Source organism: Pseudonaja textilis, chromosome 3 (genome assembly GCF_049901715.1).
Source record: "Pseudonaja textilis isolate UNSWEBS1 chromosome 3, rPseTex1.2, whole genome shotgun sequence".
NCBI classification, from domain to species: Eukaryota; Metazoa; Chordata; class Lepidosauria; order Squamata; family Elapidae; genus Pseudonaja; species Pseudonaja textilis.
The window spans coordinates 23,263,390-23,285,888 of NC_141992.1; the positions used below are offsets into that span (position 1 = coordinate 23,263,390).

Consider the following 22,499-nt stretch of genomic DNA (forward strand, 5'->3'; position numbering starts at 1 on the left):
GAGTACACAACATCACCTATTTCAAGACAGATGACATTGCAAACTTTACTAAGTTGAAAGCTTCAGTACAAAATTTAACCTACTTCCTACCTTATGCTAGATAAAACCTGTATAGGAAATCGTTTGTTCAATTTACATCCATTATTTACATAGAAGTATATGGGAGATAGCTAAAATATCACAATTTACACTGAAGTTTGTCATGTGGCTTACAATCTAAGTTTAAATCATTTTGACTGGTTTTTCAAACAACTGCATAGAGAAAAGGAGTTTCAGTTTAAATATAAGTAAAGGATACATATAACCAATGTTAGCTTTAAGTGGCAACCACAGAACTTGATCTGTGCTGGCGGTTTTATATTTACAGATCACATTATGGAATATAAGTGTGGTGTAGGTATGGAAGCGTTCTATGGAACCATTATGTTGAAACTTTCATCTAGTATCAAATGTGTAGCAGGAGATTATGCCACTAAATACTATCAACTATGGTAATTATATTCAGTTTTTTTCTGAATGAAAAATGTTTCCTTTATGCATTATACCAAACTCTGTATGTCACCTGATTTTGGGAAGTTTAACTTACATTAGTCAGTTTGCCAGGACAGAATCTAATTCAGGAGTAAAAATGTAAGTGAAAGTATATAGTGTTTACAATTTGAGATTTAATCATGCCACCAAAGTTCAGTTTCAAATAGAAACATTTATTTGCATTATTATCCACATTCAAACAAAACAAATTAAAACAATATAAACAAGACCACATCCCAAATTAAACCCTTTGTTTAAAATGCCAGCGCTCACAGGAGGCTTTGTGTGATGTAAAGATCAATTGTACAAGTGTAAACTAATTCCAGAATTAATTTTAAATACTGTATACTTTTCTCCTTGAGATAACAAATATTGCTCTCATTTGAAGGCTGCCACATGGCAATCGACTACTAAATTGTCTATGCTAGTTTGTGCAACTGAATGTTTTTATCTGAAAAAGATTTTACTAAAGTAGAAAGCATAAAGAAAAAAGTATAGGTAGAAAGTAGCTAAATTGGTTAACCAAACACAAATAAAGAGAAAGATGCACTCTGGTAAACAAATTGGATGGGATGAGAAGGGGCTTATTACAGACACAATTTTAAAAGACACCAGTACCTTCTAATCTTTTTGCGATAATAAACCATCCAAATGCTGTACAATCAGCAGTACAGCTACTAAACATCCAGCAGCAGGATGCTTTTTAAAGGAGAATTTTTTAGCTCAGGGTTGAAATAAGGGGTCCTTATGAGCTTGTTCATTTTTTTGCAGATGTTTCATTACCCAAACAAGGCAATATCATCAGTGCTAGTGATGATGACTACATTTCAGGTACTTAGCAACTAGCTCACATTTATGACTGCAATACCCCATTTTCATGTGACCACAGTATGCATTTTTTTTGCCAATTTCCAGCAGTCTGCTGGTTTCTGACCTGTTATTATTGTGTGATTTACTTTAAAACTGCATGATTCAGATTTATAACCCTGTGATTTGCTTAACTATTGTTATAAAACCAGGTCCAGTCACGGGTGTGTCTTGTGACTTCTGACCAAAATTCCAGCCCCAATTGTGGCTGAAAATTGATATTTTGAATTAACAATACTTAAGACTATTCTTCTTAGTAGTAATTCAAAATGAAGTTTTTGAAATGTATGATTGTTTTTCAACTTAATAAAATTAAATTTGAAATTGTTGGAATCAAAGAAGTAGCAAGAGGAAAAAGAATCAATGGACAACAAATACTATCAGATTTTAGAAATAGTCAGGAATACTCATATTCAGGAAAAATTAATTTAAAAATATAATAATAATGAAACCAGAATTAAAAAAGGAGAAAACAGAAACTTTGTCAGATGAGAGACCAAACTTTACAAAGCAACTAAACTCACAGCTGTTACCAAAATCCTCAAGGCTTATAAAAATTGAATGTTTACCAACTGTTCCAACTTCATAGGAAGAGTTCTCACATTACTCAGAATGCTTCCCAGGATATCAGAACACCCCCTTTCATAAAGTTTTGCACACATCTGCTTTTTAGCTTTTTACCATGAAGTTGCACTTTGCAGTTAAAATGGCTTCTAAAAAGCTTTTTATTTTACTGTAATAAGATCCACAACACAACAAGCCTCAATTTAGAGGCACCTTGAATGCCCAGATATGTGTGCAACGTATTTTCTCAATTTATTTACCATTAAGGTTTTAATATGTGATGAGATGTGGAGTTTCATCTAAATTACGCTTTAAATAATTACTCAAAGCTATTACAATTTAAACATTAATATAATTCATTAACTTACAGATTAACTGACAATTTCAGAAAAAGTCAAAGAGTCAGGAAGCCTCTGGTCATTTGAAGGGAAATATGCACATCAGAACACACATAACTCTGGATCAAAACTCAAATATTTAAAAGACAACTTTAAGAAAATGAAATACAATCACTGGGTGAACTATATAAAAAGGCAGTAAGTTCAGTGTGTGCTCAAAATACAGCAGCCTTGGAGTTGAGGGAGCAAAGTAATTGTATCAGAATAAAATTGCAAAGCTTCTGCAAAAATTAAAATAAATTTCCAATACAAATCAAATACTGTAATGAAAACCACCAGTTTACATATTCAGGAAGAACTAATTGGAAAATGTAATAGGAATAATGAAACTACACACTACACTGCTTCAGACACTTTAATCTACCTTTTGAAATAGTTAATTCTGAATCACTAGTTATTTTCCTGGAAAAAAAGGCAATACACAGACTTTCATTTATTTGTCATAAATTGAAAGAAAAACTATGGCATTTCTAGCCTTAAATTGTAGATAATGATATGAAGGGTAATGCATAAAAATAAATTTATTTATTGCCCATATTGCAATAAGGTGTAATATAATTAATTGCCATTCATAAAAGATTCTGGTAAGTTACAGAAGAGATTTGGCCTCCAGATGACAGAAGACATTTAATACACACAAAAACATGTTCTGAGTAACACTGAATTTCTTTAAAAGTTAGCCAAGTGGCCTGGAGCAGAGGCTCTTTTGTTGAAAAAGTAGATTATATTAAAAATTCAACAAACTGTTAACAGCTAAAATGAGCCTTTTTGTCATCAAATTGCTCTCTATTTAAAAAAAAGTTACAAAGTGCACACTTAAGGTATAGAGAAAAATTTAAGACCACTAAAATATGCCCAAAATATCTTAAAAAGCCAGTACATAATTTTCTAAATAAATTGTCAGAAACCAAGAGACAACAAGGGCTATAGTTACCCAGCTCCAAAACCATTTAAATAATAATTTTAAAAAATCCTATTTGGACGACTCTAACTAAGTTGAGTTTACAGAAATTATCTTTTGTTAAATAGCTTCACAAACTCTGCAAAAATGAGTTAGTGACCTACAAAAGTCATATATTTATCGTACAACATCTCAGGATATTTACAAAACATATTCACAATCAGGTTTTTTTTCAAACTCCAATGTCTTTTTTGAGTTTTATGTGAAGTTCAGGAACTGTGATTATTGCTTCTATTACCATGATTAGAAACACAGTATGTAACAGCAATTTAGAATGACCTTATAAGGGGGAGGGCTCCATCCAATCATTCTTAACCATATTGCATTTCCATATACCATTTTGTAAAGTGCACAATCCTGCACATCAGGGTGGAGATCTCTGTCATAATTATACATATCTCCCTGAAACCTTTTGGAGATCTCTGTCATAATTATACATATCTCCCTGAAACCTTTTGGCATGATTTGGATTCGGTGACGGGTATGAGCTGAAATATGCACATCCAAATTCCAACATATGGAAGCAACCTTAACAGCAGCATGACAGTTGAGTGCTTTGTCATCAAGCCCAAGAACTACATTCTGTTAGAGGCTCTTACTATGTAATTCAAGATTATTACTAAGATTTCTCCAGGCACTTTGGTCTGCCTGTGGTTGTGGGCTTTGAATAGCTACCATAAACAGAATTAATCTACAAACTATCTGCCCATTACACCTACTCAAAAGTTGTTGCCATGTTCCAATTGTAGAATGCCAAAGTAATATTTGGCCATTTTATAACATTATACAGTGACGTTTTGATTCTATCAATCACATCCAAACTTCATAACTTATAAAGTCACTTAGGAGATCTCCATGGAAAGGGAGTGGGTTTTTTTCCCCATAAGGCTACATGTTTGACATGACACTCGTGCACTTTTCTGTAATACAGTTTACCAACATCTATGGCATCAGCCTGTTAAGGGATCCTGGCAGGATATGTCAGCAGTATTTCTGCAAAAAAGAACAATAGAAAAATATAAGAAACACTAGAATATAGTGAAAGTAATATTGTAATTCTAGGGATTAAGTATATTTGAACACTACAGAATGAATTTTGATAGAAAGATGTCAGTTACATTTGAACTCCTTTATTCCCAAGAACAGGATCCCAGAGTTACAATCCTGGAATGACAAAGAATTACAAATTCTTCATCTTGCAGAAAGCTAATGACAATCTATTAGCATAATATAGAATTGAAAATATGTGAGAAAAAAAGGAAATATACAAGAAAAAGACCAAGCAGACCAAGTATATCTAATTTATGAATTAGACCTGAAAATATTGAGAATATCAACCTTAAAAATAGTCCCAAAGGTACTTTTTCCAAAAGGCAATGGGACTTTCTTGGCTTTTTTCCTTTGAAAATGTTTTGCTTCTTAGGAGAACTCCGAATATTATGCAATATGACATAAATGGTATTAATGGTTAGAGAATGGGTACAAAATGTAAGAAGAATAATGTAACCAATATAAGAGGCCTTAAGAGAATAATATGGTAGACACATATAAGGTATGTAAGATAAAAGAGTATAAGGTATGTAAGATAGAAGCAACTACAGATAGATACAATAGATATGTGTTGATGTATATAAAGAAAAGATATATAATAAGATTTATAAGATATATATTTATAGATGCCAATGTGTTGTTAAAAATGTGAATGAGATTTGTATTTGTGGAAAATATAATAAAAATCTATTAAAAAAAGAAAAAAAGAAAATGTTTTGCTTCTTATCCAAGATGAGATGTCTTCTTGGATGAGAAAGGGTGTTGGTACTTACCTGATACGCCCATTCTCTATGAGCTGTGAAGAGCATCCAGAAGTGGGGGAGGTGCTTCAGTCTCTTCTAGAAAGGCTGGACTTAAAACTCCGGGACACTGCTCCTCCTCCACGGGACACCTCCTCAGCGTCCTCCAGTTTTGCGAAGACTGAGTGCCAAAGTCCAGAACTCATCACCTAATCTAGATCCCTGACCGGAACGGAACCCCACCAGATGGAAAGAAATGGGTGGGGCTGGAAGTTCTTCACAGCTCACAGAGAACGGGCGTATCAGGTAAGTACCAACGCCCTTTCTCCCATGAGCTGTTCAGAGCATCCAGAAGTGGGACATACCAAAGCTTGGCCTGTCCTTAGGGAGGGACTCTGTCTGGATCGAAATCCACTCCTAAACTCTGTGGACCCTCAGCAGGACTCTTCTGCCAAATGGAGCGTCCACTGAGGCATAGACATCAATTTTATAATTTCTGACAAAGGGCGATGGTGAAGCCCAAATTGCCGCTCTGCAAATTTCGTCTATGGAAGCCCGTGTGGCCCATGCTGCTGATGTTGCCGCACTCCTTGTTGAGTGGGCTGTAATGCCCTTAGGAACTGAGATGGACTGGCATTTGTAACTTTTAGCTATGGTGGCTCTCAACCATCTACCAATGGTCATCGATGACACCTTGTGTCCTAAAGTGGATGGGTTGAAGGATAGGAATAGAGCCTCAGATTTTCGAAATGCCACCGTGCGGTCTAGATAGATGCTTAACACCCTTCGAACGTCAAGTTGATGCCATTGATGCTTCAGTCTATGAGATGGTTTCGGACAAAAATTTGGAAGCACCAACTCCTGCGCTCTGTGGAAGACTGAATTTACTTTAGGGGTGAACGATGGATCCAATTTGAGAACCACTCTGTCCGTATGAAACACGCACAGGTCCTTTCTCATCGACAATGCTGCCAATTCGGAAATCTTCCTTGCTGATGTGATCGCAATTAAGAAGACCACCTTATATGTCAGGAATTTGAGACTAGCAGTTCTTAAAGGCTCAAACGGGCCAGTTGTAAGTGCGGTTAACACCTTGTTGAGCTCCCAAGTGGGATAGCGGTGAATTACAGGAGGTCGTAAGTTTGCAGCACCCTTAAGAGAGCTGCAGACATGTGGATGGTGCGCTATGGAACGAAGGCCACCCCAGGATATCACCGAGGCTAAGGCCGCCACCTGTCTGCGTAAAGTATTTGGAGATAGGCCCTTAGTCAACCCCTCCTCTAAAAAGTCCAATAATTGTCCTATTGATGGGGCAGTTGGGTTGATCTTAGACCCCCGGCACCAGCAGACCACGTGGCCTCATATATACGATTTGTAGAGGACCGTCTGGATGCTTGTATGGTGGCAATGGCATCCTCTGAAATCTGTTGGGTCCTTAAACGGCTCCGCTCAACCTCCATACGGCTTGGCTGAGCCATTGTGGGTCCGGGTGAAGCACCGGCCTTGCGAGAGGGAAACCCTCAGCGGTGGAATTTTCCAAGGTTGTTCTCTCAACAGGTCCTGTAAGTCCGCAAACCAAGTTCACCTGGGCCAATAAGGGGCGACCAATATCAATTCCGCTCGTTCCTCCAATGACTTCTGGACCAACCTGGGTATTACAGGAAGTGGAGGAAATGCATACAGAAGTCCAGGAGGCAACTGACATCACAGGTCGTTGACAGCCTCCGCCCCCTGAGTCCGGTATCTTGAAATATACCAGGGCAATTGGGCGTTGAGGGGAGAGGCAAATAGATCGATCACTGGTTGCCCAAACCTCCGCACTGCTTCCTGGAAGAAAGACGGGTGTAGGCGCCACTCTGTCTGATCTATTGTGGCCCTGCTGAGCCAGTCCGCTTGTGTGTTTAAGGCCCCTGCTATGTGCTCTACCTTGAGTGACAACAGATTGGCCTTGGCCCACTTGAACGACCTGGCCGTCTCCAGCATCAGAAGTTTGGAATGGGTACCCCCCTGTCTGTTTACGTGGGCCTTGGTTGTGATATTTTCTGTCAAGACCAGAACGTGGCATGATTGGAAAAGGGGTAGAAAACTGCGTAAGGCCAGGTGAACTGCTCGCAACTTCAACAGGTTGGTGCTTTGTGATTGTTCAGAAATAGTCCAACTTCCCTGTGCAGTGTGGGATTGGAAGTGAGCTCCCCATCCTACCAGGCTGGCATCAGTTGTGATCGTTGCCCTGCAAGGTTCCTTGAAAGGACACCCCTTGTTTATCGTGTTTTCCGACCACCAGCGGAGCGATCGGAGAACATTGTGTACCTTTATCTGATCATTGGAAGTGGCTCTTCCGGATCACTGTAAAGGTAGCAGGAACAATTGCAGCTCTCTAGAATGGAATAAAGCACAAGGCACAATGGAAATACAAGAAATCAGTTTCCCTAACAGTCGAGACAGAACTGCCAGGGAAACCCTCTTTGAGGCTCTGATCTCTCTGGCCAAAGACTGCATACTATTCAACCTGTCCTGAGAGAAAAACCTTGCCCTCCACAGTATCTATCACTGCCTCTAAATGAACTAATCTAGTTGAAGGGATCAAATGGCTTTTATCCCAATTTATGGAAAAGCCGTGACCTTGAAGGGTCTCCAGAGTAATCTTGGTATCCAAATTTGCTTGGTGTCTGGAAGATGACAAAATTAAAATATCATCCAGATAACATTGTAAGCGAATAGATTTGATCCTGAGAGAGGCAGCCAAAGCCGCGAGGACCTTGGTAAAAGTCATGGGGGTTGAAGCCAGACCAAATGGCAGGGCGATATAGTCGTAGTACCAATCACAATAGCAAAATCTAAGGTATCTGTAATGAGCAGGTCTAATTGGTATATGTAGATAAACCTCTGTGAGATCTATAAAGGTCATGACATCGTTCTCTAATGCTGAGCAGAATGGACTGGAGAGTAGTCATCTTGAATTTTCAATAAATCGATGATCTGTTCAGACGTTTGAGGTCCAGAATTGCCCTCCAGCCCCCTGAACTCTTTGGGACCACAAACAATAGAGAGTAACAGCCTTGACCCCGTTGTTCAGATGGGACCTCTCTAATGGCCTGAATATGCAGAAGATGATTGATAACCTCTTGCATCAACGTTCTCTTAATGTGGTCCGTGGACCTAGGGCTCCTAATGAAAAAGTTCGGGGGGGGAGGATTGAAACTCTAGCGCTAAACCAAACCCAATAGAGTCCCTGACCCACGCATCAGAGGTGGAGCTGTCCCATTGATCAGCAAACAATTTTAGCCGCCCTCCAATGGGAGCTGCTGTCAAGGACTCACTTGGGGCGACGAAAAAATCGGCCTCCAGTACCTCTGGGGTTTCTTCTATTTTGGCCTCCCCGCTGACCTCTATCGGAAGATTCTGACCTATCCTGTCTAAAACTAGGCCTGTAGCCTGATGTTCTCTGTGATCTGGGAACGTATGGGCCTTGATAGTAGGGCCGAAAGGAACCCCTTCGAAACGACTGGGGCGTTCTGTTTTCAGACCTCTAAAAAAGAGGTGGAAGCACTTTTTTCTTGTTTCTATTCTCAATAAGCAGGGGCTCCAAGACACTGCCAAATAATTTATCCCCCAATATTGGGGCTGATGCCAGCTTGCATTTATGCTTGGTATCCGCCTGCCAGTACGTGAGATGCTATTGCTCTAGACGAGAATTTGACTGCATTAAATGTGGCGTCGGCAGAGAATTCCACCGCTGCAATAGCCTGTCTGGGCTGGGTGGATAAGTCCAAGGGACCCAACAATGTACTTGGGCCCTGATCCGATTGTTGTGTCATAGCCATCTTGTCCGTCTCCCTGGCCCGTTTCTGCAACTGCCTTTCCAAGGCTGAGTGCCGTATATGGGCATCCTTATCCGCCGCCTTAGAGGCCTTTTTGGGGCCCACTGACTTATCTCGGGACTTATTTGTCTTGGAGTGGAAGACGTCACCTTTCATTGTGGAGGACTGATTCTCGTGCCACTAACTTTATTTTTTTAAAAAATAATAATAATAATAATTATTATTATTATTATTAGTAGTAGTAGTAGTAGTAGTACTTAGGGGTGATGCCTACCCCGGTGGTTGAAAGTAGAGTGTAAGTCTATATATATATCTATATACACACACATACACACACACACACACACACACACACACACACACACACACATATATGCACATATACATATATGTGCCCATATCTACATGTAAAACTGTGTATATGGGAAACAGTATCTAAGGGTCCCCGACAAGAGAAACCCCCAAGCGCTCCAAGCAAGAAATATTCTGGATCCCTGGTCTCCAACAAGGGAAACCAGCTATACAGGGCCTGGATGGATCCTTTCCTGTCAAAAACGTCCCGCTGTTTGAAATGGCACTTGCGGCTTCACTCCAATGTAATGATCCAAAACACAATTGCAAAAGGAAAAAATTCCTGTTTAAGGACTAGCCTGCTTATCCAACACCAGCAAGATAAAAGAGAAATAATCCCAGGGAAGTGGAGTGGGAAGGTACTTGCCCTGGTCCCCAAGAAGGGAAACCAGCGGGGAATGGCGCCTGTGATATTTAGGCGCGAACTTGAAGCCAGACGTTGAAAATGGCGGGAAGGCAGAATCTCCAATGTTAATTGCCTGAGCAGTTTAACGAGCCGCTGCTGCTGACTCTCTAAATTGTCAGATAAATGAGCCTGTCAGTCGAAACGGCAAGGAGAAGTGAGCCGTGGCTCCGAGCACTCCGCCAAGATAGCAGAGATAAGACGATCGGGGGATTAGATAAGCTAATTGCCTGAAGTGGCCATCTCAGTCTGCCTGCGGAGTGGCAGGCTCTGCCAGCCACAAAGAACTGCTCTCAAACTGATCGGGGGGATGACCTAATAGAGCCACAAGCCTTGAAATCACCAAATTAATTGGGGAAAAATTTACACTCTGAATTAACCCAAGAGCAAACCTGAATTTTGACTAGCTGAATCAGAAAACCGTTCCAGTCAGGGAGTGTACAACCTCTTACCACGAAGGCTGAGCTAAAACTGGGGGATGCTGGGGAGGTGTCCTGTGGAGGAGGAGGAGCGTCCCGGAGTTTTAAGCCCAGCCTTTCCAGAAGAGACTGAAGCACCTCCCCCACTTCTGGATGCTCTGAACAGCTCATGGGAGGAGCCAAATATTTTCAAAGGAGAAAAACCAAGTTAGTCCAGTTGCCTTTTGGAAAAAGCACCTTTGGGATAACCATGAGACTCTCCACAGGTTTCTACCTTAAAAATACTTCCAGGAGCTGATCATAGCTGGTGATCTGTAGAAATTGAATGTCACTTACCTGATCAGGACCCATGGCCATTCCTGACAGAGGCATAGTATTGATATTCATTTGGGCCATGTGGCCTCCACTACTGTTCATATGCATCATATTGTAACTTGCAGGATTCCCTGGGTGACTGAAATGCTGCTGTGGAAAAGAACTATGGGACATAAGAATACAAAAAAAAAAGATAAATTGTTGAATACAGTAATTACAATTTTATAAGACATAATAGGAGATGGTAGCAATATCATCAATATCGAAGTGGCTTTCAAAATGGCAGACATCATTCAAGATAAACAAGTATAACATGCATAGCAATGGTCTCTAATTTTAATTTCTATTTTTCTTATACTTCTAAGGTCTGCAATATCTAAGTTCTACATCTTTAAAATCAAATACTCTAATGTTTATCTGAATACAACACTTTACTTATTAAATATAAATGGGAATAACCTAATTTATATCTAACAGAGTAACATGTTCAGGTTAAGATTGAGATAAAAAGTTTATTTGGTCATATATTGGCATTAAAAATATCAAAAGTATCAAAGCCAACAGTGCCTCCTGCAAGCAGTGTGTACAGTAATTAATCACTGATGAAATCAAGAGAATGAAACAAATGACTATTTCAAGAGCAAAGATCACAGAAGTTCTTAATTTGACCTATAATCTGAAATTCTCTCTTACAAGAAATTCTGTCCTTTGTAGCACCTGTTACATTAAATAGGCCACATGGTCTATAGCCTCTCTACCATGCAGAGAGCAGTATATCCAAGGAAATGAGTGGAACCTCACTGGAAGGATTGAGCAATTGGAGCACTTTTTTCAGAAAATTCCCATTTTTTAGCTGTATTTTTTAGGATCTACTGACAGTTGATACATCAAGTAGCAGTTAAACTAAAATCTGAAGCAAAAGTAGAAAAGGAGGCAACAGAAAGGTTTCTTCCTATTATTTTCCCTTGTTATTGAAAACCTACATTGGTGTTGTCATTGTCATTTGAAAATGCCAAAAAATTTCTCTCACCTGCTCCTGGCAATGTTTCCTGAAGGCCATCCCTTCATCTCTGGTGTTGGGTACATTGGTGAAGCCTGGGGATGTGGCAATATTGAGTTTTGTGAGGGTCCAACTCTTTGAGCCATCATGGCATTAGGAGGACTTGATACCCTGCTGAAGGCAGGATCAGGTTGCTGGCTCATTCCTTGAAAAGGACAGTTTGGTCATTATTTTTAATTCAACAAACTTTTGTTTAAGAAAGGAATGCTTTATGATGTCTTTAACAACACCAATCTTGGTATTAATTAGTTCAGCATGTAGTTTACAAGATGGACCCTAGAAAGGATTCCTTATGTTTGTCTTGAATTTCACTCATTTTTAATAAATCTTTGATCGTATAAAACTAGCTACTGAACTGCAGACATTGTTCCCCTACTGGTATGTATGTATGTATGCATGCATGCATGTTTGTATGTTCATTGTGCTATTGCTAAGTCACAATCTAATTATATCTAATCCACAATGTATTATTCCTTTAGTAGGTAAAATATTTGCAGCAACATGCAATTTGAAAATTGCACCCTTTGCTTCTATTAGAACTTACAGAAAATGTTTTTCAAAATTTCTCTTCATCTGATTTAGTTAAATCCTCACTAAATAAAGTACCTAATGGTATAATAGAAGAAAGCATTATTTTGAAGAGCCCCAATACTCAAGATAACTGCATTTTTAGTTTTATGTCAGTGTTAAAAGGTCAAGACTCCCTCTTCTCTTATGGATTTTGATATTAACCAAACTGATATACTTTCTTCAATTTCGCATGTTGCAAATAGATATGAACATAGAATGTATATTCACCTAGCATATCTATGTGGTTGCTAGAAGTCAAAAATGACTTGATGGTACATAATCAATCAATGTGATCAGACAAACTAATCTGAACTCATTCTGAAAAATTTAAATTGTTGGAATGCAGGAGAAATAATTTGAATGTAGGAAACCAAAGCAACACATTTAAGATACGTGTATTGCTCTGGAACCATTTCACTGGCAGAAGAAAAACATTTTGAGCAATTAAGAAATAAATGAGCAGTAACTAAAATCAAAGCCCTGCAATCAACATAATTGCAAAGTAAAGATAAATGCCATCTAATCTTAAGCCTCTCTCTGACAATTCTATTTTAGATCATTTGAAAATTACCAATCTCCTTCCTGCTTATATTTATTTATATTAAGCTTTCGTCCTTAAGATCACAGGTACTTCATTTATGCCAACATTTAGGTCCAGAAGAAAGAAGAAGAAAGCTGAACCAGTGAAATGAGTACCATAATTTGAAGAGTACGGAAATTGTTGGGGTGGGACAGGAGCCATCAGAGAGCCTGTAACAGCACCATCAATGTTTCCTGAGGCGGTCACATTCGGGGGAGGACTGAAGGCTGGAGGTTGTTGCTGTTGCTGCTGCATCATCATGGCCATTCTTTGCTGTCTGAGATGATGACTTATTAACTCCCTGTTGCGTTGTGCCACCATCTGAGCATTAAGGAAGCCTTGCTGTTAACACCAAAACAAGAGGACAGGGAATAAGCCATTCACCATAAAAATACTTAAGTGTGTTGTAATACTTATTAATAAATTAAAACTCTGATGGAAGATGTACATCAATTCTACAGTGAAAACACATATCATGATCTAGTACAGGGGTCTCCAACCTTAACAACTTTAAGATTTGTGGCTGAGAAATTCTGGGAGTTGAAGTCCACAAGTCTTAAAGTTGCTAAGGTTGGAGACCCCTGATCTAGTATACAATATTTCAACTCATTGTCTGTCCGCTCTATTTGTGCAGCCAAAATCACACAATCCATGCAGAAGAGAGCAGTATTAGGTTAGCCCAAACTCTGGACAGAATAATCTGAAATAATAGATCAGGGGTTGTCAAACTGGATTTCTTCAAGGGCCGGATCAGCATTGGAGTTCTCCACAGGCTGGCAGAGGAGCGGAAGACAGGAAGGACTCCCCCTGCTGGCCAAAATGGGCCACACAGAGGCCTCACAGGGTATTGCAGGAGGCTGTGGAGACCAAAAACGGGCTACGGGAGAGGCACCACGGGTCAGTCCTTTGCTATTTCCAGGCCACAGAAGTCCTGCGGGCCAGATTTAAGCAACCCATGGGCCAGATCTGGCCTGCGGACCTTGAGTTTGACACTCCAGTAATAGATGATCATCTGGAAAATCCAGGGCTGGAGCCTTGACTGACAAGTCCATCCATCATAGAGTAGTGTCCCACTTCCGTGTTGTTATATACTAAAAACTAAATATACCTATGTAAGCTCTAGGATGTCCAAATACAGAATATGGGAATGTGATTACATGGAGAGGAACAAAAATGTAAGTAAAGCAGGACATGGGAGGCCCTTGTACAGTTTTATTTCTAACACATAATGGCCTTAATGACTCACTTGTGATCCCATCTGGGGAGGTAGAACAGGTCTCATCACCGATGCACCACCAGGATTGGTATTTTCCATTTTCATATCAAGCGTTTGACAAGCCTGATTCAAAAACTTAAGAAAAAAGAAGCAATATATTGTAAAAGATCTATATTAAAATGTATCACACATGTAGTTGAATTATGATCGTTTTTGTTCAGCAACCAAAATGATGTTGGTGCTGAATGAAACAACTTATCACCGCTGCTCAAAATTGCCATTGCAGTGCCTTCATGGACTAATGATTGTGATCTTGGCACTTGGCAATCTCATTTTTACTTATGACCGGTTGCCAAACCCTCTGCTAGTGAATGGGGGTTTGCTCTCTGCTTATATACAGTAGCTTGCCCTGCCAGTATTTGGAAGGGGTGAGGTTTTCTCCTTAGTAGTTCCTTAATTAGGATATTGCCTACTGCTAGATTGTCTGTCTAGTGTTAATTCCTGCTTATCTGGGAGTTGGTTGCTAGAAAGCTGCTGGAAGGCCTTTTTGTTTCTTTCTTAGCTTTTTTACTGTTGATTTTTGACAATCTTTTCCAGCAATCAACATCCTCTTCAGCAGTCAAGATATGCAAGGAATACACCAGACAAACAAGCAAGCAGATTAGCACAGCGATGAAGGTTGAATTATTACTATTAAACTTTGCAATAGGAAGAAAAAAAATCCAAACGTTACACTTTGGCACAATCCTGCTTTTTCAGAACATATTACCTGTTGTCCTTGAAGCCTCTGCTGGAGTTGCATACGGAGCTGCTTTGGTGCATTGGTTCGCGGTCTCATAACATTTGCTCTGGGATGCATGGCTTGCATTGGAAAATTGTTCTGCTGGTTCATCTGATTCATCATCGAGTTAAAGGCTGCCTGTTGGCCCTGAATGCTGCCACTAAAACCACCGGGCATTCCTGCTCCTGGCCCATGGTAGGGTTGTCCATATATTGGAGGCTTCTGATCAATCATGACTGCAGAATCTTGGCCATGAAATGCTTCATGTTTGGATTCCAAAGCTTGTCCCTTCAAAAGAATAGGGAACTATGTATCACGTATGTAATTGTACTGTATATAGTGCCAGAAGGGTACTACGTGTTAATGCATTGCTTCCAGTTGGAATAATGCATTTATATCAATGCCTTGGTTTAAATGGTTCCTCTGATTCCTACTATTTCACAATAACGATGAGTAGTGAGGGAAGAGGATTTGCCTAAGATATTGATGGTTACAGCCAGTATTAGAAAATTAAGATGCAAAAGACTGATAGAGCCAGCATGTTATTTCAGTGTTCAAACCTGAGTTAAAAAAAAAAATGTAGTGAGCCCTAGACCACTTAAAATAAGTGAGATACGTTCAAACTGTATGTATTTTTATAACATATATTTGAAGTGAGGCTTTGCTTAAAAGGTGCACTTTTAAAAATAAAAGTGATGTTATATACATTAAAATAAAGAATAGGGAACTTAGTTCACTCTCTGCAACAATATATTGCATATATTAATAGACACATGGTGAACAATTTTGTTCTGTGTGTGAGAGAGGGAGGGAGAGAAAAAGAGAATATACCTGGAGATAATGACTATTGGAGGAAGGGCATAACTTGCCACTTCTTCTGGCACTTCTATGAAAAGGTAATCTTCGAACATAATCTAAAAATCTCATTCCTTAGCTCCACTGCCTCCTTCCATTCAAATTATATTAACAGTACCTGTCATTCAACTAGCAATCTGCATCATTCATTTAGCAGTAATTAATGCAATGGTGTTACAGCACATTTGCTAATATAGAAAAAGTATGTATATACTAATTACAATTATGTACAATAGATAATGGAGCATTGAAGGAAGTACTAGGAACAAAATAATTTTAGATGAAAGAATTTCTTTAATTATTAAATGGAGCATTTGTCACACTATGATTTTCCAGGTTTTAATTGTGGCACTACAGTATCTTGTGCAGTATTTTGTATCATTTGTTATTAATAGTTTAATTAACCTTATACTTATAATGTATACTTAAAACTGAAAAAAATTCTCACTGAGCAACGATAAACTGAGCTTGAACTGTGCTCAGTTTGGGGAGAAGGTGAGGTATAACAGGTGTATACAATCTAAAATCAATTCTCATAGAAGAATCTGTAATCTATAATAGTGCAGGAAAAAAACTGTAGCAGGACTAATTCAGTATCATCCTTATAGTTTACACTATATTCAGCTAGCCAGAAAATAAAGCATTTAAGAGGATCATTTACTTACTTGGTTTACAAGATCAGGAATTCCTAAGGCTCTATCAATTTCTTCAAGGCTAGTAACATCAGTATTGCTTAACAATGCATGCAGCTGATCTAGTAGAGCTCTTTCATCACTTTGCCCATCTACATTTGGAGTATTATATAACAGGTCATCCAAGGAATTTCTAACTAACTGCCTAGAAAGACAAATGTTGAAAATGAGCAGGATCTTATATATTGAAAGCAAGAACTTCTCTGCTAAAATTAATTCTGAAGAGCCCTTGAGAAAAATCTAAGATGAAGAGAGTAAAGACACTAGTACCAAAATACAAGAATTCTGTCATCCTGAATCTGAAAAAAAGGTCTCTTTAAACCAGGGCTGTCAAACTCGATTTCATTGAGGGCCACATGAGGGTTGTGTTTGACCTTGGGGGAGCAGGGTGGGCATGGCAAGCAACGGCCTCCTGACCTCAGTTTTCAGCTGCGATGGCCTCCTGCAATCCTCTGCCAGCGAAAACGGAGGTCAGGAGAGCCTGCGTGGCCCTAGCAAGCTCCATTTTTGCTGGCAGAGGCACCACAGGCCGGTCCTTCACTATTTCCAGGGCAGGCCCGAGGGCCTGATCTAAGCACCCCAAGAGACGGATCCAGCCCAAGGGTCGGATCCAGTTTGACACCCCTGTTCTAAACCAACCCATTGATTCAAACGTAAGTATTATACTGTAAATGTAGGCAAAATTGGCATATCCAGTTGTCCCACTGAATCACATTTCAGATTCTTTTTTGTGCTTATGATTTAATGTTAACTTTTCTGAGACCAACCATACTGAACATATTTCCTTAAAAAAACTTCTGTGTTTCTCAGGATAACAAATGAACTTTTAAAAGCTGAAGTTTATTGAACTATAATGTAGCTTTGCTCATTCCATTTTATTTTATTGTAGGTGTGTTATACTTCAAAACAAAATCTGCCCTATACTTTCAAATGTTTTCCTTCCTATCCGATGCTTTTAATTCTTGTTAGCTAGCCAGCTGCCCTAAGCTCTGCTATGTTTCATGGGGGCAGGGGGACTTCTGGAAGGTATGGAAGATGAAAGCGAAAGCAAGGATACACCATTTTTGTATTTTGTTTATTTATTAAAAACATTTATTTCGGTTCCTATCACATATACGGGAGGCTTACATCATTAAAATTCTGCAATATAAAAATCTTCTAACCCTCTCCATTCCCATCCCTGAAGTAGCAGCAAGCACGATCAATCTAGGCACTTGATCAGCTCCGGGGCAATCTAGGGACCTTAGGCCCACCAAAAGAACCATGTCTTCAGAGGATGGGTTGTTAATTTATCTCAGAGAGAATGATACTTCAGAATGAGGGAACCGCCACAGAGAAGACTCTTCTTCTGGTTCCTATTAAATCTACTACCCTGATAGGCCACATAATATACCAGGCCTTCTGGCTTTGGTGGGTTGGGTAGATGTAACTGGGGAAAAGCAGTCCTTCAAATAATTTGGCCTCAACTCATTTTACCAAGAAAACTAGATAGATGTATAAGATAAAATGATTGACCACATAGGACAAGATGGTGGATCCCTCAGGTCAGAGGGCACCATAGAGGAAAAGCTGAGAATCTTTTAGAGTACTAATTGTGTGTATGATGAGGCTAGATAAAAGCTTTCTAGATATTTAGTTGCTGATGTTAACATACAGGAAAGAAAATCCGAAATGGCAAAGACAGAATTACAGTTGGAACATGAAAAGTTAAAAATGCATGAATATGAGAAAGCTCAACCAGGTGAAGGATGAAATTAACTACCCACTTAGGCATCAGTCAATTAAACACTGGCATCTTAGGTATTAGCAAATTGAAATGAACTGGAATGGGATACTTTCCACCAGAAAATCATACTGTTTTCTACGCAGAACACAAAACACAATGAATGAATGGCACTACTTTCAAACTCAGTAAAGATATAGTAAAGAGAATACAATTCAGTCAATGAACAAATAATATTAATTAGATTTCACAGACAGCCTTTCATAGGATGGTTCAAACTCCAAACACTGATGCAGAAGAGGTGGTTATAGTCATAGTCAATCTGATATCAATAGAACATATTTTATTAGCAATATTTGATGTTTTTTGGTTTGACCAAAATATTTTTCTTATTTGACTGTGACCAAACAATAAAATAATCAGCCAACTAGTAATTATTACCTGTCTTGCAAACCTTGAGCTGCTTGTTCCATGGAGACTATACTGTCGGGCCATACATTTGTTTGATTAGATGGTCCTGGATGTGCATAAGGATTCCCTCCCATTCCTACATTAATCTCATTTGACCCTATTAAAAAAGGAAACAAAATACACATATTTTTTTCATTTGCAGAAACTACAAATATTGAACATTGATTTTTCAATGTTAAAAATAGCACTATGGTGATTAATAAATAATAGAAGCTATATTCCTTTGAACATGGACATTACAAGATTGATTATTATGGCAGCATGCTTCCTGCACAAAATGATTTAGATCTGAATCATAACAAGTCTCAAAAGTCTTATCCAAAAAGAAATGAGTATTAATTTCCCAGTAAAGTATAAAAACATGCAAATGCTGATTAATAGCTGGGAGAAATATGAAAGGGAAAGAAAAAGAAGGAGGCTTAAGGCTGTGCCTAAGATCTGAAATACTAAGGTTTCAGTAAATAACAATTGTCATAACTCACTCATATGGATCATTTCCTGCTGGAGCATTGATCTGGTGCCAGGAATACTATTTGACCTCATGGGCAAACCAGGCATGGATCCTCCCATGGAAGACCGGGCAAGAGAAGAACTGCAGTCTGACCCAGCCCTTGCCATTGAACCAGAAGCTGTAGACTCCATTCTGTTCAGTTTTGAATTTTGTAGACTCCAATCGCTTGCTGAATGCTGATTCACTGAAACATTTCTGTTACATATCCCTGGAAGAATTAACATATTTAAAGCATTTTACTTTCATTACTGAAAAATACGGAATACATTCCACTTAATTATAGATGGTATTTCTGCTCCTCCTCACATTCAGATTATAATTCTAGGTCAAAACTGAAAGTATTGCACATATTAAGGTATTTCCCCCACCCACCCTACCTGGTATATGATGAAACTACAATTTAATGAAAACTCAGATTTGAGAAAGACTACACAGTGGCTTTTCTGCCTCTGGATTACTACCAGCAACAACATATTAAAGTCAGGAAACTCTTGTGTAGAAACATTTTGTGAGCTAGGCAGAGATTTCCTCAGAAAAGCCAAACTTTTTAAAAGAGGGGGTGGCATTTCAAATATCCTAAACTGTGATTCATAGTTGTAATTGTTTAAAATGCAACATGCCAGCTCCAAACCTATAGAATCCATCTTTTCACTCTGCACCTATACATCAAATGTTCTAGGCACTAAAGTACAGAACAGTCATGTCAATCATTTGTGATTTCAAACTTCAAATTTGCAAACCATACCAACCTACATTTGAAATACTTGTTTGTTGGAGGATTGCAAATCATCTTTTCATCATACAGATACTGTTTATTAAAATGTTGGGATTCTAATTAACGTAAAGAAGGGAATTACAAACAAACCCATATTGGCTCCAAAATTTTCTTGATTTTCAATCATTCTTGGTCTCTCCGTCATCATATTTTGCTTCTGTAACAATGAATATGAACTAGCACTTCTCACTGATGAGACAGAATCCACCGATATAGGACTATCTAAAGATATGGCTCTGTTGAAAGGAGGGCGGATGAATTGCCTAGACTGGGGACTTCTGACACCTATTGAAAAATTAAAAGAGAATTGTAAATGCAACATCTGTAAAAAATATCTGTGTGTTCAATTATTATTATTAAAGAAATTATTACATATAGTGAAATGTTCCAGAAAAAAACTTATATTCCAATGTGAAATTAAATTAATATAGTATTTCTCTTTCTCTGTACACTTTGTGTTAACTAGCTACATGTTCAATTCTATAAAGGTCAAGAAAATACAATCTAATACACAAAAAAGGGAAAAAACCTAACAATAAAAATGAACTACTGTACTGATTTTACTGATTTATAAATATAAACTATTTTGTGAAATAAAATCAGAGCACAAATAATTCCTTACCCATTGGTGTATTTCCTTGGCACAGAGGTAGCTTATTACCCATACTAACTCCATTTGTAGGTACAGGATTATGGCAAAAATCTGAACTATTTAGATCACCCAAAATTGCATCTAAATTATCCACCAACTCGCCACTTATCTGCAAAATATTTTAAATAATGAATTTAGTTTTTAAAATTTCTAGAATGGATTTCATAAGCTAATATGGACTCAAAACATATGCCTCTGAGACTTAGCATTAACTTTTAAATCAACAAAAACAAATAGACAAAATAAACAGAATACGTTTTTGTATAGGAAGAATAAAAATAACTATTCTGTAAGCACACACACATAATCCATTTAAAGGATAACTCAGAAAAAAGGAAAGTGATTGCTCAGTTGTTCATTTTTTTCATTTACTTAATCTAATAGAATCATTTTAAAATATTTATTAAAATATTCAATCTTTTAAAATATTAACTATTTCTTCTTTAAATCTTAAAGGTGGAATCTACTTAAGAGAGATATTTCAGCTTTTCTCCTACCGAAAGGAATGCCTCTTCAGAATCGGTCTCACTTGGAACTAGCCTTGTAAAAATCTTTTAAAAAGACAATTTCTATTATATAATTGAATTAAGAACAAAGTAAGACAGAGATGTCAAACTCAATTTCATTGAGGGCCACATCAGGCTGTTATTGACCTTGGGGGGCTGAGTGGGCGTGGCCAGTTGGGTGGGCATGGCCAACTTGACACCACTCTCCAACCTGCTGGCATGTTTCCTCTTTGCATTGGGTAGACCGGGCTGAAGCCATGCTGGGCAGACGTTTCCTCTTCGCATTGGGTAGACCAGGCCAAATTGACATAGGCCAGCACCTTACATTTTTCACGATGGCCCTGAGGGCTGGATCTGACCATATTGCAGGCCACATCCAGCCCACGGGCCTTGAGTTTGACACCCTGATGTAACACAACTCCCTCTGGAGTTTTACTTGTCCGTAGACCGTTGGGATTTTTAACAAAACCCTGCTTAACAAATAAGTTTGTGGAATGAAACTAAGAGTAAAGACTTTTTTAATGGAAATTCTGCTTAACACTTGAATAATCATACTCTACCTCTTCTCTGGGTTCTGTCTTTATTTTCATCTCCTTTTCATTACTTGATGTAGGTATGGCCGAACTACAACACTGTCCCATCTTGGTATCCAGAGTTTCAATTTTAGGTTTAACATCTTTTAAAAGTGGCTCTTTTCCATCATCCTTATCAAGCAAATATCTAAGCAGGGCATGATTCTCTTTCTTTTTAGGACTCATTTGTTCCTGTTTCACTACTTCTCCACAGGAAACTGTGTTGGAATCATGAAATGGATCTTTACCAGTCGCTTCAGCTGTGATTTTTGCTACCTCTGCTGGAGAATTACCATTTCGTAGCAACTTATGTAAAATCTTATGCTTCTCTTGCATATTTGATGAAGAAACTCCTCCAGATGTAGAAGATGAAACACCAGATGAAGGACTTGTAGCACTGTTAGAAGATTCTTTGCAGCTGGAATCCAAGGGTGAATTGGAAAGTGTTGGATGTCCTCTCTCCTCTGAGGAACAAGTTAGCAATTGAAGAAGTTTTTTGTGTCCTTTGCTTTCAGCTGGTCCCCTCTGATCAGCACCTTCAAGGCTCTCCTCTTTGCTCTCTTTATGACTATTTGAGTCCCTGCTGTTTGACTGGCACATAGAGCTCTCCACTTGATTCTGTTCACAAAACATGCCAGGGGGGCTTTTTGAATCCTGGCTCCCCATTTTGCTTTGTGGAGGAGCATTCATATTTGGAGAACTGTCCAGTTTAGGACCTGGTGAAGAAAGGGTGGATAGGAGTGTTGTTCCAACTCCCTCACTAATGGCCTGAAGAGCACTAAGTGAACTGCTTGAAAAATTGTTGCTGCTTGAATTGCTGACCGGTCCCATTGGAGAGTGTACACCTATAAAAATAGTTCATACTTGAATAAAAAAAATAGTTCATACTTGAATAAAAAAAATAGTTCATAAATATTCAAAATATCTCAGGAAAAAGAAAACAAAGCAGAACTATTTTCCATGCAATATTTCTCACAGGAGAATAATGATATAATTAATTTGACTAAACTGAGTCAAGGTTTATGTTTAAATACATTACAGGGAATATGTTTAAAGGAAATTTTATAAACACAAATAAAAAAGGAATCTTCTGTAAATAAATGGGTATTTTATAT

At 38.4% G+C, this 22,499-nt stretch overlaps 1 protein-coding gene across 3 annotated transcripts in view; it reads right to left on the minus strand.

Moving 5' to 3' along the window:
* Nucleotides 1-683: 683 nt before the first annotated feature.
* The window catches only part of NCOA3 (nuclear receptor coactivator 3), a 113,984-nt gene continuing 92,168 nt past the window's right edge, over nt 684-22,499 (minus strand). For 2 of the 3 annotated variants that reach the window (XR_015742701.1, XR_015742702.1), the window contains 13 exons: nt 21,373-22,229; nt 20,277-20,415; nt 19,745-19,939; nt 18,851-19,087; nt 18,339-18,465; nt 16,148-16,319; nt 14,616-14,915; nt 13,877-13,981; nt 12,747-12,972; nt 11,451-11,625; nt 10,442-10,583; nt 3,774-4,314; nt 684-3,730 (listed from right to left, as the gene is read on the minus strand). Coding sequence is in view for 1 of the 3 variants with exons in the window: in XM_087929018.1 (XP_087785144.1) it covers nt 4,303-4,314; nt 10,442-10,583; nt 11,451-11,625; nt 12,747-12,972; nt 13,877-13,981; nt 14,616-14,915; nt 16,148-16,319; nt 18,339-18,465; nt 18,851-19,087; nt 19,745-19,939; nt 20,277-20,415; nt 21,373-22,229 (2,687 nt within the window). In the remaining 2 variants the exon portion in view is untranslated. The other variant, XM_087929018.1, reaches the window with a different exon arrangement.